At 43.3% G+C, this 18,892-nt stretch overlaps 1 protein-coding gene across 2 annotated transcripts in view; it reads left to right on the top strand.

The window, feature by feature from the left end:
• TPH2 (tryptophan hydroxylase 2) overlaps positions 1 to 18,892 on the top strand; it is a 111,668-nt gene that overhangs the window by 27,161 nt on the left and 65,615 nt on the right. For both annotated transcript variants that reach the window (XM_081248855.1, XM_081248854.1), the window contains one exon: positions 17,908 to 18,104. In XM_081248855.1, coding sequence (XP_081104981.1) covers positions 17,908 to 18,104 — 197 coding nt within the window. The remainder of the gene's footprint in view (positions 1 to 17,907; positions 18,105 to 18,892) is intronic.

The following is an 18,892-nucleotide window of genomic DNA, read 5'->3' as shown; positions in this document are numbered from 1 at the left end:
CATAGGTGCTGTATGTAATGTATTATATATATAAGAACAAAATACGTATGTATGTACACAAAAGATTTTGTTAGCATGGTGATCAGGGGACTACCTCAAATATTAGTTATTTCTTCTTACTGGAGCCAAGAAACTGGACAAAGACAAGCTGATAATGTGGTGGCACTAATAAAACTGGTATGTATGAGTCAACCAGTTTCAAGGAACATTGATAATGGGGGGTCTTATGGTTTTAAAGAAAACATACTTACGTGGAGAGGAGAGGAAAAGAGCATATAGTTAAAATGATGGAGGGTGAGGCCCTCAAAGTCTTAACAAGAGTTTGCATTTGCCATTTGCCCTTAGCTAAAGCGTGAAATTGAGGTGTGGTGTCTACGGAAGACAAAAGTAAAAACTGGAGGTTGGACGTGGTGGAGGTTTTATAGAAAGGAGGGCTGCATGCAGGTAGAGCATTCCAGGATCTGGTCCCGGTTTGGAGGGGCCTGACTCTTAGTTCAGGAGGCTGAGGTAGGCAGGGCACCACCAATTCATCATTACACAGGGAGAAACCACTCTCACAGCACTCACAAAACTCCCCCTGTCATGACGCCAGAGAGGCCAAAGTACACTATTCGGTGGATACAGAGTCAAAGCAAAGGGCGTTTAGCTAAGAGAGTTTGGAATCCAGGGACATTAACCCTCTCCCCTGGACAATGCTGACTACATAGAATAACAAAGTGAGTAAAACCTAGGGTTTTGGAGTCAGACAATGTGGGGTTCGAGTTGTAGCTCCACTACTTCCTAGCTGGGTGAGCAGCCTCACTCTGCCTCTCAGGTCCTCCATCTGGGACGTATGTCAGGATTACGAAAGAGAATGCACGTGCTGTGTTGAGCACGGAGATGGCACATGATTTGTGATCATAAGTGCCTGTTACTACTATTACATCCTCCCTCTCCCTTTCCTCAGGCTGTCTTCAGTTTCCTGTTGATCTACTGGTTTATTCTTTAGCTATGTTAACGCCATTGTTTATGCTCCACCTTAGCAAATACTATAGCTCAAACGTCCCTAGAAGTAATCCTTGAAAGAAAACTCCTCCAGTTTCTCACTTAAAGGCTGCTCATATACTGATACTTTTCGTGCTGACCAACCTCGCTCTTTATGGAGAGATTTCATAGAAAGCGATCGTATTCCCATTTGGGTGTGCGGGAAGCTGCCAAGATACTGAGAACAGATCGCCCGTTGCCTTAGGTGCTTCTTGTACGTGGACAGTGTGAGGAAAGTGCCTGAAGGAGTGCTTAACCCTGGAAAACACAAACCTAAGACCTGAGGAAAGTAGAGAGAAAAGGATCGTTCCTTAATGCCCCTCATGCCATCATTGCTGTGGCTTCTCTGAGTATGACCTTGAGAATGGATAAGGGCTAGCCATTGTGTGTGTGTGCGTGTGCGCACATGCGCGTGCAAGCTCATGCAATAGTGCTGGTGGGGTGGGGCACAGGTGGTGCTCACAAATCCCAAGAGGGTCTGAGCCACGGTCTCCAGTGTGCCATGCAGTAAAGAAGGTTTCCTTTTGGTTTAACAGAAAATAAAGATGCAATTTCTAATTGCAATACGTATTTTTCTAGTGCTGATGGCTTTCCGAGTGAGCAAAGGAAAAAGACGTCAATACAATAATTACTTAAAATAAGCTCATTTGTGTGGCTTCTGGCAGCGTGCTGCGATCTGATTTTCCAAACCAAAGCTTGGAACCACAGGCTTGAAGAGAAGAAATTGGGGTGGTCCTGAAAAATCCAGCATGTGCCGTCTCTGCAAATATAGTTTGGTAATACTAAAATTAGGGACTGTTTGGACATGGGGAGAATAACTCAGTTCCCTGTTGGTAATTGGTTCAGGTTTATGGGCACTGAGAAGAAGTCAAATGTATGGTGGTGTATTTGGTGGTGTTGTAGCAATTGGCAGGATAGAGTCTGAGGTGTCAAAAGATCAAGAGAAGGAAAAGAAGAGAAATACAGGATAATGTATATTGAAACCACGGCCAAGAAGCCCTCTGGGGAATTCGTGTTGAATTCTGTATTTTCTATGATAGTCTTGAGAGGATAAAGCAGGGGGAAAGAATCAACACAAGCAGAGAAAAATGAAAACAAATTCCACTCCATGATGGAAACACAGCAGGCTCAAAGTCTGTGTTACCATGAAACCTTAAAGGGGAGAGGGAGTGGGGACGTTCAACCTGCTGGGAACTGTCGCTAGGTGCCACTCAGGGGAGTTTCTGATTGACAGCGCTGCCAAGAAACAGGATTGATTACCCAGAGGCCCGCAGACAGACCTGAGCTGCGGGGCCACGAGGGTCTGGTAGGCCTAAGTGCCTGACCAGTAACAGCAGAGGAAACATTCATTAATGCAAATATCATTCTCCATAGCAGACCTGAGAAGGAAGGCTGTGGATGGGGAGGGCACTGTTTCTAAAATAATTGGTGAGACAACGGGCAGATCACACCTAGTCCTCCTCCACCCGAATAAAAGAAATCCTAGTATAAACAGAAAAAGAAACCCTCGTGATTAGACAGTGTGAAGGGCCTATAGACATGCAGTTCAGATGAAATGGAAGTGCTTGGGGGAGGGGGACAGATGGCATGAGGAGGAAGAGAAAATTATGACTGTGATAGTGTAGCTGTTAGGTTTGTCTGAAACTCTCCAGTTCTCTGCCATTGGCACCTTCATATTTTAAGCCTGGCATTAGCTTTGCTATGTTTCTGTAGGTTTCACAATTGCTGTATTGTTGGGGAAGAAAACTCAGTAATATATATTTTTTCAACTGACTAGAAATAAACACCTTTTTCTTTGGGAGCTACTGTAATGATTATTCCCCAACAATGGGCATGCATATTTAATTTAATTATATCTTTGGTGGGGGTAGCCGTAGTTATTTCAATCCATCTTACTGTCTTGGAAAGAGGCCCCGAGCTCTTTAATTTTGCCAGTTTAATTTTGACTTTAATTTTGCCACTCTTGTTTGCTTAAATTGAATACTACTGTGATTGTGTTTTGTTATGAATGTGTTTTCTTCTGGTTGAAATTGAGGTGGTATATGAATTTCATGTTCTTTTCATGGGGTTGCTTCCTCTTTGATTTATTATTTTGTTAGTCCATGGAATCTGAAATGTAAACAGGTAAATGCAAATATCAATGAGTAAGGTAAACAAGGCAGTTCCAACATATCAGAATTTGCTTAAAGTTGAAAAATTCCCTAATTTGCCAAGAAAACTCATTTGATTTCAGATTGAGGGATCCAAGTGATTCCTTAACATCGCTCAGCCTCAGTAAAATAGAGACAATAGTATCTCCTCCGTAAAATGGAGATAATAGTATCTCTTCTGCCTCTCTCCCGGGAGTGTTTTAAGGGTAAAATGAAATCAGTGGAACATTGCTCTATGGTGTACTTTATTATTACCTTTATCAAAACAATAATGAAGGAATCTAGACCAAAAGCTTGGGGTTTACTCAGACCCCTGACCCACTTGGAGGGCTTTTGTTGCTTTCTCCAGTTTCTCTTTTGACCTGAGAGACAGTGTGTGGAGTGGTTAAGAGTGCAGAAATTGGAGCTGGACTGCCTGGGGTGAATTCCAGCTTCACCACTTACCAGCTGAATGACGCCTGCAAATTCTTCTGTGCCTCAGTTTCCTTATCTGTAAAGTGGGTATAACTCTACCACTGCTCTATAGGATTGTTGTAAGGATTAAATGAGCTAATATATCAACAGCACTTTGAACACTGCTCAGGAACTGCTGTATAAGTATTCGCTACTACTATTACAATATTTTTCTCACTTCAACCCATCTCTCCTTTTTGTCTATCCTCATACACCAGATCTTTTTATTACCCTTTGGTGAATACCCTTCTTCATTCCCCTTGGCCAAGGCTTTCTTTTTTTTTTTTTTTTCGGTATGTGGGCCTCTCACTGTTGTGGCCTCTTCCGTTGCGGATCACAAGCTCCGGACGCGCAGGCTCAGCGGCCATGGCTCACGGGCCCAGCCGCTCCGCAGCATGTGGGGTCTTCCTGGACTGGGGCACAAACCTGTGTCCCCTGCATTGGCAGGCGGACTCTCAACCACTGCGCCATCAGGGAAGCCCAAGGCTTTCTTTAAGCCCCGACTTCTGTCTGATTTTTGTACTGTATCATTCATTGCTGTGTAACAAATGACCCCCAAATTGGGCAGCTTAAAACAACAAAGTTATTATCTCACAAAGTTTCTGAGGGTCAGGAATTAAAGAGCAGCTTGGCTGGGTGGTTCTGCATCAGGGTTTCTCATGAGGCTGGAGTCAAAGTGTAGACCAGGGAAGCAGTCATCTGAAGGCTGGACGGGGGCTGGAAGATCTGCTTCCAGTATAGTTATTCACATGGCTGTTGACAGGAGGTCACAGTTTCTTGCCTGAGTGTCCTTAAGATATGGCAGCTGGCTTCCTCCAAATCAAGTGGTCCAAAAGAGAACAGGGCCGAGTCTACCATGCTTTTTATAGCCTAGCCTCAGAAGTGACTTACCATCACTCCTGATATACTCTGTTGGTTTCATAGCCCAACTCTGATACACTGTGGGAGGGGACTACACACAGGCATTGATACCAGGAGGTAGGGTTCATTGGGGACTGTCTTGGAGGCTGGCTACCAAATACATTTAAATTGTGTTTAATTTTATTTCTTTAAGACCCTCCCTAACTGCTCTACCACAGTGGGTACTAATGCATTTTCTGCAGAACTAATTCTCATGAAAGCAGAGGTAGCATGGTGTAGCGGAACATGTGGCAGAATGTATAGGCTTTGGAGCTAAACAGAACTGGGTTTGAATTCCTGCTCCATCACTTACAAGCTCTGTGGCTGTGAGCACTGACCTAGTCTCTGGGTCTCAGTGCCCTCATCTTAAAATAGGCACAATATCTACCTTGTATGGTTGGGAGGATTATCAGTGATTACAGGGCTGACTGGTACAAACTGGTGTTGAATCTGTGATAGATATGATTATTATTATCAAGTGTTAAGTAGCTGATGGTTCTTCGATTCCATGTAATCGTCTGTTAAGCTCACCTAAAATGAACAAAGTATCTTAAGGAGTGAACGAGTTAGGGAATTTCAGGCTCCATGATGGACTGGGTTAAAAGAGCTTTTAAAACAATATGTGGGGTGTGTGTGTGTGTGTGTGTGTGTGTGTGTGTGTGTACACTACAGTTTCAGGTAACTCATGCACACAGCTTGCTTCTTCAGTCTGAAAAATTGACTCTCTCCAGTGCCTTCGCAGGCCAGTGAGTCTCAGCTAAGGTTAGAGGGAGCGGTGGCTGGGCTGTGTTGGACTCATTTCTGAATGGCTGATGGTGGTAGAAATGTTCACCGAAGCTGGACTTCTCAGCCGTCAGGCTCAGGTAGTTTTAGCTTCCTTTTGTTAAATTCCTGCCACGTGCTGGACATTGTGTTAAACACATTGCTTATGGTCTCTCATTAGCCTCACAATAAGCCTTTGAGATAGGTGCCATTACTGCTCTCATTTTGAAGGTAAGGAAACTTGAGGTTCAGAGACATTAAGAAACTTACTAAAGGTGACACAGCAGATTGTGTCACCTGCATAAACACCAGTTGCTGATGTTTTAATTTCTCTGAAATTGAGTAGTAAATTGAAGAGTAGAATGAACGTAAATACTTTATAGTTCTAGGTTTATTTCCCAGTGACCAGAATAGTTTCTGAATAAGATCACTTTCACGGGTACCTCTCTTATAGAACCTAAATGTCTTTCTTTGCTCAAGAAGGCACATCTTTTCTTTCCTTCTTCTCCTTTTTGGTCTGGAAGTGGCCATAGCACTTCCCTTTGACATAGGTGGCATCATACACAGGTTGAATTTAACAGTGACAGAACGAAGGGACTTGGCATTTTAAAAAGTCATTCTTCTCTTTACAGAATTCAGCATATTTGAAATGCACATTTCTTGTGTGTACTTAATACACTTCAGACTCTATGGAGCCTGTCTGGCTTCAAGGCTGTGCTGTCTCTCTGAGGCGCCCAGGACAGGCGCCCAGGACATCTGCCCGGCCCTGGCGTGTTAGAGCCACGTCCTCGCCCTGCACAGCGACTTTGGTCTGCTCTCTCAGGCCCTGTGCTCATCTCCTCCTGCCCGAAGCCTGACCCTCGTGGGATATATATCGGCTGGAAATAAACACAGCTGGGCTGAGGCTTGAAAAACAATTGCCAGGGATTTGTCCCTCTCTGGCTTTTTCTAGTTGCTAGCCTATTTATTTCTTGATTTTTTGATTTACAGAATTGCACCCTTTGTGATTCATTTGCTTCGAGTGTAAGTACACAGCTAAACAGAGACTCTAAAACAAAATAGCCCCAAATGGGGACTAGCATATTTGAAAAGTGCAGTCACCCAGCCCAACAGGCTCATTCAGTTTGGGTGAGCTTGTGAATTTTCTACTCAGCGCCATCGGGGAGAGAGAGAGAAAATTCTGTCATTCAACATGGAATAGTGATGATTCTAACCTCCTCTCCCCATCAAAGCAGAGAGGGGCATTTTCTTACCACCTTCTTTCCTCCCCCCCACAGCCCCAAATACCACGTGTTGTCGAATGAAACCTCCTGGGGCTAAGATTCATTAATATGCGGTGCATTCTAAGACGTTGAATAGATACGTAATTGTGGAATGGATTTGCCTTGGAATAAACATATTGGACTTCCAAGCCAACATCTCACTTCTCAGGAGGTCTCCTCAGTTTTCCCTTCACTAGGTGACTCAGCAGGAGTCAGCCATAGGTTTGTACAGAAAAGGAAGGAGATGGATGATCAGAGACAAAGGCTCCAGACAGATACGGGGTAGAGCTGTTTGCTGCCCCTCCTCTTACCTCCGGATGCCCAATGCTGTGCATACTGGGGTTTCCCTGCTCATAGGTAGCTGTGATGATTTAGCTTACGTGTGAGCTGGAGGATTACTGATGCTGAGTTTTTCCTAGGAAGCATTTGCAATTATTGCAAATTGCAGAAAAATAACTGGGGTGGCTCCACCTCTCCACCTTTCCAGAAATTTCAGTTGACCGTAGCATTTCTCATTTCATGCAAGAAGAGGCATGATTTATGGATCCTGCTTCGTTTTAGAATGTAGCTTAGAGGAATACATTACTAACAGGGCTCGTGAGTGCCACATTACCGATTTTTAGATAGACAAATCTTAACTGGAAACATAAATAGAAGGTAGAGGAAGAATGAAAGGGAAAAGTTACGCTTCCTTAGTGGGAAAAACACTTAACGGGGGTTGCAAGTTTTACCCTTAACATTTTCCTTATCAGTTTCATTGGCAGATGGTCACCTTGATGAATTGTAGGCTTTATCGTGATGGGGGAACAAGTTTTAATTTTTTCTCTTCTCTGCCCGTTTGAGGAGAGGCACCTGAGAAGGCAAATATGTTTTCTCCCCGACTGAGCTAGTTTTACCCCATTCCATTATCCTCCATTGATTTGCTTTCCCAGCTTTTGAATGAAGCTGAGATGTATGCGGCTGTTGAGGTACTTTGTGAGTCCTGCATAAACACCAGTTGTTGATGCTTTAATTTCTTTTAAATGGAGTGGTAAATTGAAAAGCAGAACAAACCCAAATATTCGTCGTGCTGGGGTCATTTCCCAGATGACTTGAATAGTTTCTGAGGAAGGTCACATGAGGGATTTCAGGAGTCCCTCTCTTGCAGAATCTAAATATTTTTTCTGCCCAAGAGGCAACCCTTTTTTCTTTTGGTTTTCTTAAAAAAAATCTGCGTAGCTACTTCCATTTGACATAAGTGGTATTATACACAAGTTGAAAACAAGAGCAACAGAATTAAATGACATGGGTTTCTAGACAGTTATTCTTTGTATAGAATTCTCTGCATATTTGAAATGCACAGTTCTCGTAAGTATTTAAAAGACGTCAGGCTTTATGGGAGAATCATTTTCATGCCAAATGTTTCTCTCTACCTGGAGTTCAACTCAATGGCTGAAAAGGAAGGGAGCCTGAGAGTCGCAAAGAAAGACAAAAGGGAAAATTGATTTGGAAAAGGTTTCTCCGTTCCATTTTCGGGGCTTGGTGGGTTTTTTAGATGTGCGTCAATGCCTCAGTAGGATGTTGTCTGATTATAGCACGGCTCCCACAGCTGTGGAAAACATTAACACAATACGCCTTACTGACAAGGACAAGCTGCACCAAATTCTAATGTCTTTCACGGAGAATGAGGTGTGAGTATTTTTACTTTGAAATGATTTCCACAAGCATGAAGGATTAAAATTACTTTCACAAGAAATGTCTCAGAGGTGAATGGATTTATACGGAAGAATGTGGTTTTTTATCTCCAGACCTATTCCCGACCCTGCAAGGAAGTGATGAAATTTTTTTTTTGTTTGTTTCTATACACCTGGGGGAAGTGAACCAACTATGTCGAGTACCTGTTAGGTACTAGGCATTGTCCCTGGCACTTTGCAGATGATGTCTCATCTGATACTCTGTGTTGTGTGGTTGTCTTACTTCCCTCAGTTTCAAATGAGGAAACAGAGGCCAAACTCAATGCTAGGTACTCAAGACCTTGCTCTGAGGTGTGTTGGTTTAGAGTGGGGTCTCTAGAGCTTCCTGAATCCAAGTACCTGCTATGCCACTTACTAGCTGTTTGATCTTGGATAGATGACTATGTCTATAAGCCTTAGTCTCAACCATAAACAGTCATTTAATTGCTGTATAAGGTGAGCATTATATGACAAAATCCATGTCATGTGCTATTATATTATTGTTACTTGCTACAGTTAGATGGATGGATGAATGGATGCTATTATTAGGCCTATGAACTGTAGAATAACTGCATTCCCTCATCTACTGCCGAAAGAGGGAGATCAGGGCCCAGTGGTCAGCAACATTTGGTCCCTGTTGATCAAGATGCAAGATATATGGGATTGAACTTGGAGTTCTTGGAGACCCTAGCCTGTGTCCCTTCATCCTAGTGGCCTGAGATTGTTGGCTGCTCTTAACTTTTAGTTCTTTTCTGGATTGTGTTCCCCTTGTATATGTTGAGCATGCACGTGTTGGTGGGTGTTAGACCCACTGTTGCTGCTGTTCATATTTAATTTCATGGTAGTTTTGGCAGAAGAAAATCACTCCTCTAGAATGTGACAAGGGCTTTCTGCAAGGTGAGAAAATGGTGAGAAGCCCTATCCTGGGGTGCACAGGACAAATAAAAACAAATAATTTCCAGGAGTTAAATCTTCCCCCTCCCTGAGGCTCCCTAGGTGCAGTAGTTTATTTTCATTATGTCTCTTGTAAAGGCAGCACCAATATTAACAATGTGAACAAAACAAACTAACGTTTCTGTTTGCTACCATCTGAAAGTTCCTTAGGGCCCATAGACTCATTTATGAAAATTCATGTGTGCAAAACTTATTTGCAAAAGCAAATAAAATATGTGATCACAAATGCTCTTTACCTGACTAGCCTAGGGGACTTACTGAAAATGAGTTTGTGCCTTTACAGTTTTCTTTCTTGTGTAATTTAGCTGTCCCAGTCTGCCCAGTCTCCTCATCAAATGAACCCCTTATCAAGCCACTTAATGTCAGATGACTTGAATGGTTTCAAATCTTGGTATAACTCAAGATTTGGTTTGTGAGTTTCCTTTTTGAAAAATAGCATTTAATCATCGTGCCTGTGGCTTTGAGTGTTCATTCATTAAGATATCTAGCCAAGGAAACATCTCTGTGTTTATTTATGTCCCTTTGGGTTTGCATAGGCCGCTTTCTTTCCAGGTGAAAATTTTGGCTACAAGTGTGATGGGTGACAATACCTAGAAAACCTGAGTGAGAAAATTAGAAAAGAGGAACCCCTACCCGTAAAGTAAGCAGGACATAAGGTTAATCGGAAGTTACCAGAAAACTTCTTAAAATCTCAGTCTTAGAGTTGCTTTTTCCATAGCAATTAAAATACATGAGGTAGGGGTGAGGTAAGACAAATGCCTATCTGCCAGACTTCCTGATAAACAACTACACTTTTTTCTCAAACTTTAAGTGCGTGGCTTGTTTTGGTCTGATTGGTTGATTTACATATTTAACGAATATTATTTATTGAACACCTATCTGTTCTAGGCTTAATTCTGCGGGTCAGGGATATAAAAATGAACAAAGCAAACAAAAATCCCTGTCCTCAAGGAGTGTACATGGTAATGGGGGGATAGATTTAGCAGAATAGTAATTTTAGATATTTTACTTATTTTTTCCCCTGAGTATTACTGGTACTATTTTTTTTTAATCAGCTTTATTGAGGTATAATTACATACAGTATACTGATAGTATTTTATCATAAAGTTATTGAGTGTCCTCTATGGTCTGAATTCTGAAGTGTAATTTTATCAAATTCGAGAGCCTTAGACTTTTCTCACTGACTCTTAAAAATCAGTAGATAAAAATGGCATTTGCGGGCTTCCCTGGTGGCGCAGTGGTTGAGAGTCCGCCTGCCGATGCAGGGGACACGGGTTCGTGCTCCGGTCCGGGAAGATCCCACATGGCGCGGAGCGGCTGGGCCTGTGAGCCATGGCCGCTGAGCCTGTGCGTCTGGAGCCTGCGCCCCGCAACGGAAGAGGCCACAGCAGTGAGAGGCCCGCGTACCGCAAAAAAAAAAAAAAAAAAAAAAATGGCATTTGCTTTCTGGTTAAACTTTAACGGAATTCATGCACTCTACTGAGGACTTTTTTGTTTTTGGCTTGTAGCAACATTTTTTTCCGGTCTCAAAGGCATCAGCCGTCATCTTGTGGAACACTTATTGACTATATGGCTCTACTCTGGTGTCACCTGGCTGCAGATGATACTATTTATGAAGGGGGTACCAGCCAGCATAGTACTAGGTGACATTATGTCACTGGCTATGGGTGAGAGTCAGTACTCAGTACTGATTGAAATTTCTGCACATTGGTGTGTCACCTCAGTTGTTAGAAGTATAACAAATGCTGGGTAATAATTAATAATTAAGTTTTGTGAATGATGAATGTTTCCTTTTTAAAATTACATTAGATCAAAATCAAGATTATTCTTAGAATAATGTTGGAATAATGTCAGTCTCACTTTTCTGTATTCTTATGTGCTTTCTTGAATGAGGAGAGAGGGTGAATTATAGATAGCTCCCTGGAAATGATGCAGAATTCAGGGTATGCCCATTGAGGAGTGCAGCACACACATCTCATAATTCCAGGAAGGACAGAGACCTCCTGCCTTCATGTTCCAATAATCGTTCTCCGAAGGCTTTGTCCAAACCCTTAGAGAAGCCGCTAATTGCTAATGAGTTGCAAAGATGGTGGATTTTTACATATTTCCTGTTCTCATTTCCCTTCGGCACCCCCAGGTAGAAGTGTCAATCACAAGAGAAATGCCTAAGGTGGGGAAGAGGAGAGAAAAGATGAGGCGGAGATGAAAGGGACGGTTTAGTCCAGGCAGATAAACAGGTCTTGAATAAGTGAGGCATCTCCAGCTCGGAGGAACAAGTAATGAAATAAAATAGAAAATGAGTTCATTCCTAACTGTTTCTATGAGATTCACTGGTCCCCCCTCAACCAATTCTCGGTTTCCCTTCTGCTCTGTTTAGTCCTTGCCACTGAGGAAATCCAACTGTTTCCAAAGGACACAGTCTGCACTGTGATTCAGTCAGTCTTGCCATCTTGATGTAAATACTATCAACTTCAGCCTGTCTCGTCTTCCTCCACTGAATAGGGGAATTGCTTCTCCACACTGGAGTTCCTTTAAATATAACACAAGCAGAGAAACTGCATCTCACATTAGGAATTCTAGCAGCAAGGACTCCAGGAGGTAGCCAGGCTGTACCACCATAATCAAAGGTTTTCCAATTCCCCAAATTAAAAAAATATGTATAAGAAAAGGAGCTTGCTGTTGGACCTGCTGGAGGAGAAGATCAAACAAATAATTAAAACAAAAGCATTATTGCTTATTCATCTGGCTGGAGAGAGAACTCCCATAATTTCAGCCCCAGTGGGGTTTATGTCCCTGCATTTCAGTGTAAAAATGTGTTTGTTAAACAGCATTGTTCTAACGAGCTCAGGACTTAACATAGAGTAACTCTATCGGTACCTGCCCCCGGTTAGGTTTGTCTATGCACTTTCTACTTTCTCCTCTCTGCAGGGAATGCGCAGGTTTTTCAGAATCATCGTCCTGCCTCTAGGAAGAGTGGGATTTAACCTTACAGGCAGAAAGATGCCTCCCACAGTCTTCAGTATTTCCAGAGAAAGTTCTTAGTCATCTCTGTCATTCTTCTCATTTATAATTCACAAAAAGCCCACTAACCCAGGAAGCTTTTCCTATTGTCAAGCTAAATCCTGACAGTGACGGTTTCAGCCCTTTTCCTTGTACTGTCTTCACTGAGCAATGGTTCCCTGTCGTGTTTGTAAAGTCTTAGTTTGCCATTCTTTGGCAAGAGGGCAGAATCTGCACTGAGTGGAAACTGCTGAAAGTCACATCTGTTTTTCTCCAGTAAATTAGGAATCTGTGAATAATAATTTTGGTGGGTGTTAAGAATTCCGGAAGCCCAACTAATTCCACATAAGTGGGGGAGATTTCCTAGAGATCTAGTGATAATATTCACTTGTAATTAGTTTGTTGAGGAGTCTCATCTTGTTGGGGTTTATACCAACGTAAAATGGTTTTATTTTCCCTACTCACTGCTTTCCACTGTACTGTGTTGAATCTTACTTTCCTGCTGGGAAGCAAGTTCCTTAGGCAACAACTAATTTCCTTTCATTTTCAATTATTATTTCAATTATTTCCAATCATTTTCAATTAATTTCCTTTCATTTTCCTTTTATTTTCAATTATTATTATGAGACTCTTCTCATTGGGGTATTTAAGACCTAGTCCCATTCATTTAAAAAAAGATTAATCTTAAATTTGATTCAAAGTGTATTCTCCTCCTCCTCAGTTCTTTGGAGTGTGTGTGTGTGTGTGTGTGTGTGTACGGTTCTGAGATACCTTTCCTTCTCTCTTCTAGGACCTAGTTCCTCGGGAGTTGGGAGCTGAGAGGAGGCTGAGGGCTTTTTGCAGGATCGTTAGAATGTCAGGGGTGGGCAGGCCTCTGGCCACTCTCACCCTGGTTTGGACAGGTTCTTTCTGATGCGGTGGTCTCTGTTGAAATGGTCTCTGCATAGTGTTGTGTGTAGTCTTCTTGGGGTAAGACCATTTCCTCCACTTCCACCCCTGCAGATAAGCTTCCTGTCCTCCTTTGGCCTTTCAGTGCTCACAACATCATCCTTTTCTCCAGGTTGGCCACATCGTAACTTGGGTACCCCTCATGCACCTGGCCTTTAGTGCTTCCTCTCCAGGGATGAGGGGAACCCCTGGAGCATTCTTCTATCTCCTGAGAACTGAGCAGTCCTGGATTGGGTGGGGCTTCCCCATCTTCCTACCAGGCACACCACATTGGGTCCCATGGGAATTTCTAGATTTCACTGGGCATCAGGCTCCATGTTCACACAAACCTCAAGTTTCAGAGGACACCTGTCAAGGGTCCCCTCATCTCCCCCATAGCACGTCATACTCCTGGGCTTCCAGACGCTCTCCCAGGGCCCATCTCTATTGCTCCAGTCTGGTGACAGCACCAGGGGGAGCAGGGCATCCTGCTGCCATGCAAGCGTCCAGATGGGAAAGGAGAGGCCAGACCCTACTTCTTGAGGGCGCCTGCAGTCCTTACAAGTGATTCTTGTGGCACAGCCTGCCCTCCTCTCCTAGGGAAGGAGAAGGAACGGGGCCTTTCCTTCTCACACCAGCCTTCCCCACAATCCTGCATGTCTGATTCCCTGTTGGACTGGTAGGTGAAGTTTGGGAGTGGGGTGGGAAGGGTAGTACGAGGGGGGTTTGTTGGCGGTAGAGCCATTTCTGCCGCCTCTTCAAATGCCCTGCAGGGAGATGGTTGGCTCCAACTGCTGAGAGCTTTCTCTAGAACGTGGAGTACTTAAGTGACTTTAGTTGTAGGCCAGAGCAGAGTTTTAGGGCACTGGGATATGATGCTTATTACATACATGTTATGACATGTACTCAGAGATAGATGCATAATGATATGTGGGTATATGTCCTAGGCCCTAGAAAGATCAGGACACCCCTCTGTCATTCTTCTCATTTATAATTCACAAAAAGCCCACTAACCCATAACAAGGACAGAGAAGTGCAGCACATTTTGATTTTTCTCATGACAATTTTTATTTTTCCAAATGTCAAATCTCAAAGTTTAAAAAAAAATAGGTGTCCCTGTGTTCCTGGTGCCCCAAGCACTACCTACCGGTCTTACTGAGAAGGTTAAATGAGTGAATAAATATGAAAGTATTTTATGTGATCTATACAAATATATGCGAGTATCATGATTACATGATTGTATATGAGATTTTCTATATATAACTACATATACCTATAAACCTTATTTTAATTTGGTATGTGAAAATAAGCTGGTACCTGGGATACATTTTTTATTTCATTGGCGTACACTAATCAGTTAAGACCACAGCCGGTCCTGAGCCTGACAGACTGGGTTTTAAGCTTGGCACCATGAGCTTAGTCAAATGGCTTAGTTTCTCTGAGCCTTAATATCCTTATCTCTAAAATGGGGGGATCTACCTCAATGGAGTTGTGAGAATCAAATGGGCTAAGTTATATAAAAACACTTAACTTTAAAAAAGTGTCTGGCCAATAGTAAGTTCTCAAAGATGAGCTATTATTATATACCTTTATTAACTACATGGAAAAGTGGGAAATTTCTTATTTTTTCTGTATTTGGGATATTTTTTAACAGAAGTTAAATGGATAAAAGTAGCCTTGGGCTTCCCTGGTGGCGCAGTGGTTGAGAGTTCGCCTGCCGATGCAGGGGACACGGGTTCATGCCCCGGTCCGGGAAGATCCCACATGCCATGGAGAGGCTGGGCCCATGAGCCATGGCCGCTGAGCCTGCGCGTCCAGAGCCTGTGCTCTGCAACGGGAGGGGCCACAACAGTGAGAGGCCCGCATACCGCAAAAAAAAAAAAAAAAAAAAAAAAAGTAGCCTTTACTTTGTGTGAAGTTGATTTTTAAACATTTACCTTAAATAGTTACCCGGGATATGGGGGTCAGAGCGGTGTGAGAAATATCTTGGCGTGACCAGTCAGACTGACCGATACAGGGTAGCTGCGGGGCACTGCACCAGCTATTAACTTAAAGAGCAGGCTCATTAGTTACCCAGGCAGAACAGACAAGTGGAAACAGATGAGACTGTATGCGTGGTCATTTGTATTCCCAAGGTTGTGATGCTAGGAATTCATTATTAAGTAACAGGTACGTACTGACAGGCCCGACTTAGGATGATTCCACTTTGCCATGGTGTGAAAATGAAATGCGTTCAGTAGAAACCGTACTTCTAATTTTGAATTTTGATCTTTTTTTTCAGTGCAATATGCGGTGTAATTCTCTCTTGTGATGCTGAACCGTGGCAGGGAGCCATGGTCAGCCCCCCTCAATCGCCAGGCTGAACAACCGATACACCTACAATCATTCTGTAGCTAGGCAACCATTCTGTTTTTCACTTTCAGTACAGTATTCCATAAAGTACATGAGATATTCAACACTTTATTATAAAATAGGCTTTGTGTTAGATGAGTCTGCCCAGCTGTAGGCTAATGTAAGTGTTCTGGGTACGTTTAAGGTAGGCTAGGCTGAGCCATGATGTTTGGTATGTTAGGTGTATTAAAGGCATTGTCGACTGATGATATTTTCAACTTACATTGGGTTTATCACAAGGTAACCCCAGTGTAAGTGGAGAAAGGTCTGTATAACTCCTTTTCCCTACCCAGACTCACACTTGTCTTTCTTCTGCAGCTTCCTGTTGGCTACAGTCAGTTCCCCTTTGAAACGCTGCATATTTACAGACTGATATCGAAGGGAAAAGTTTGACCTAATGATTCTTTTCAAATGGCTTCTCAGTATTTCATTTATTGTTTCAGCCTCATTGCTTTCCACCTTCTGATTGTTCACAGCCCTTATCAGCTTTATTGGCTTCCCCGACTCAAATTGATTTTGTTGAATTTTCTGGTATCAGAGGCAGACCATTCATGTTTTTATTTCCTTACATCCTTTCTATTTTTATCTTTCCATTTCAAGCTTTCTTCTAAATTCATCACAGCGGTTAAGCCTTAACAGTCTTGATCTTCTCAGCAAATATTTGTCGGGTTGTAATTTTTTATTTGTTATCAACAGTCATATTTAAACAAGCTAATCTTGTTCTAATTTGGCTTGTCATAAGCCCTAGTCTTGGTACTTAGAGAAAATAAATGTTAGTTTCTGTTTTTTTCTTCAGTGTGTGTTGTTCCCTCATCCCTCATGTACCGCAGTTAATTTTTTTCAGTAAAAATAATTTGAGGCAGGTAGGAATCACATTTGGACCTGAACCTTCAACAGAAAAGATTTCGGTAAGAATACTTGGAAGTACGCAGAGGGCTGGGGACAGGGCTCTGCTTATGAGCCTGCTCTTGTTACTGTCCTCCTGCCCTTTTTTCTACCTAAGGGGGCGCTTCTGAATGACCCCAACTTGCTGAAGGTGCCTGAGGCTGCAGCAGCCCTGAGGGCCAGTTGCTGCCTGTGCAGGCTGGGTTACTGGATTACATAGCTCACAGGGGCAGAATCCCTAGGTTTATGTGTATATATTGGACTTCCATATGTTGTGTGGGTCTTTGCTGACTGCAGGGGCAGAATCTGTGACAAGTGGCCAGGGAGGGCAGTGGGGGACTGCTGCAGGTAACTGTCGAGCAGGTCATGAGAAGTTTTCACTTTCAGGATAAGTTTCTTAATCAGAGGCTAAATTCAGATTCTGGCTCTTCAAGCCATAGTTTGTAAAAGCACGTGTACATATTCCCTCCTTTCTCCTGACCTCTCGTGGCCTCAGGAGCTATGGTCCCTGCTCATGGCTGCTGGCTGCTGTTAGAAGAGCATTTTTAAACTCACCTTTCTTTCTGTCAGGGCACCTGCAGATCCTACCTGGCCAACAAGTCTCAGCTTAAGTTGTGCCTTCTCCGAGGAAGCTCTCCCTGACCACCCCAGTCCAGGGCTGCCTCTCAATATTCCAAACCAGGCATCGGCTCGCTATGACTTACAGGCTGAATCTGGTCTGTTTTTGTAATGCAGGTTTTATTAGAACATAGCTATGTTCGTGTGTTTACATATTATCTGTGGCTGTTTTCAAGATACAGTGACAGACCTGGGCAGTTTTGATAGAGACTGTATGGCACACAAGCTTAAAATATTTACTTTTTAGACCTTTATGGAAAAAGTTTGCTGACCTCTCTCCTAACTGACAGGGCTTAATGTGTGCACTTCTCAGCATGATGTATAATAAATGTTCCTATTTTGCAGTTTGCAAAACTCTTGCTTAAGTTTGGCCTAGGCTTTTAGTATTTCCCAGACATTTCTCTCACTGAACAAATAACCTCAAAATGACACTAGGAGATTGGGGTGAGTTCCCTGCCAAAGACAAAGAGGACCCACAGGCAATTTTATTTTCAAAAGACAACATCCATTTATTACTGTTGTCAGGTGATTGCAGAAAAGGTTCTCAGAGCACAGCTTTGGACCTAAACCAGTTCCTTCCAACCCGGAACTCTTAACTCGTTACTGATCACAGTGTCAGAACAAAAATCTTATCAAATGTCCATAAGGATGTGTGAAGACATAACTTAAATCATTTATATGAAAGTTTAAACACATACACAAAATTAGAAGGTTAGCATTTTCTTCAAAAAGTAACACTTCGTGGGATCCTTTCGGACACTCAGGCGTCCCACTTTACAGGAATCTGACTCACATAGGTATGAAGGTGAGAAAACACTTAGCCCAGTGACCCAGAGCTAGAATCATTCATTTCTCTTCTCTCCTGCCTAGTGGTCAGCCCATCCCCAGAGTGGAGTACACAGAGGAAGAAACTAAAACTTGGGGCGTTGTGTTCCGAGAGCTCTCCAAACTCTATCCTACTCATGCTTGCCGGGAGTATTTGAAAAACTTCCCTCTGCTGACTAAATACTGTGGCTACAGGGAGGACAACGTGCCCCAACTTGAAGACGTCTCGGTTTTTCTGAAAGGTAAGCTTCACACGGGCTCTCTCTTCCTACCCCACATCCTCATGGGCCGTCTAAGGACACACGTGGCAGCAACGCCCTTTTTCCAAATAAGAGCTCCCTTTGATTTAAAAAGAGGAGCACTGCGCCAACAGTTACCTGGGCCACCTGTGGGAAGCACAGCAGGGCCTCTGAGCAGGGAGATGGACTCAGCTCGTCACCCAGCCCAGGGCCTTGGTGAGGGCTCTCTGGTGGGCTGTTTTATACAGCGAACCCCAACCGACATTTGCAAGTTCAGCTTTGAGCTTTTTCTGATCCAGGAACGACTCTGTTGGGCTACATAGGCATGGAATGATCTCAAAGGTAGCTTTGTATTTGCTTTGCTAAGAATTATGTACTGGATGAAGAAATATCACGGATAATGTCGAGTGTAGTGACTTTCCTCTGGGGAGGAGGTCAGTCAGTGAATCAGATCGCTATTGTAAAGTATAAATCGTGCCCGGAACAGTAGTGCTGGGGTGAGAGCAGGAAGCGAGGTGAAGCAGAGTCCCCTGGTGTCCACGTTCTCTGTGTGGTCACTCTCCTCACTGACCCTCCTGGGACAGCAACTGGGAAAACTTCAGGCTTCTGCGGGGATGGGGGTGGAGGTGAAGTTTTACAGTGGCCGCACTTCCTTCTGTGTCCTTCGCTGCGGGTAAGTCCTCGGGTTCTGCTCTTTTCTCTCTTCCCCATTTCAAGCACAACAGTTCTAAAAGCTAAAGCCTTGCCGCCTACCTCTTTCCCTGGAACTCCCTTCCTCACCTGTCTTCCCT

Source organism: Mesoplodon bidens (genome assembly GCF_964165515.1).
Source record: "Mesoplodon bidens genome assembly, chromosome: 11".
NCBI classification, from domain to species: domain Eukaryota; kingdom Metazoa; phylum Chordata; class Mammalia; order Artiodactyla; family Ziphiidae; genus Mesoplodon; species Mesoplodon bidens.
This window is presented reverse-complemented; position numbering and strand designations above follow the sequence as displayed.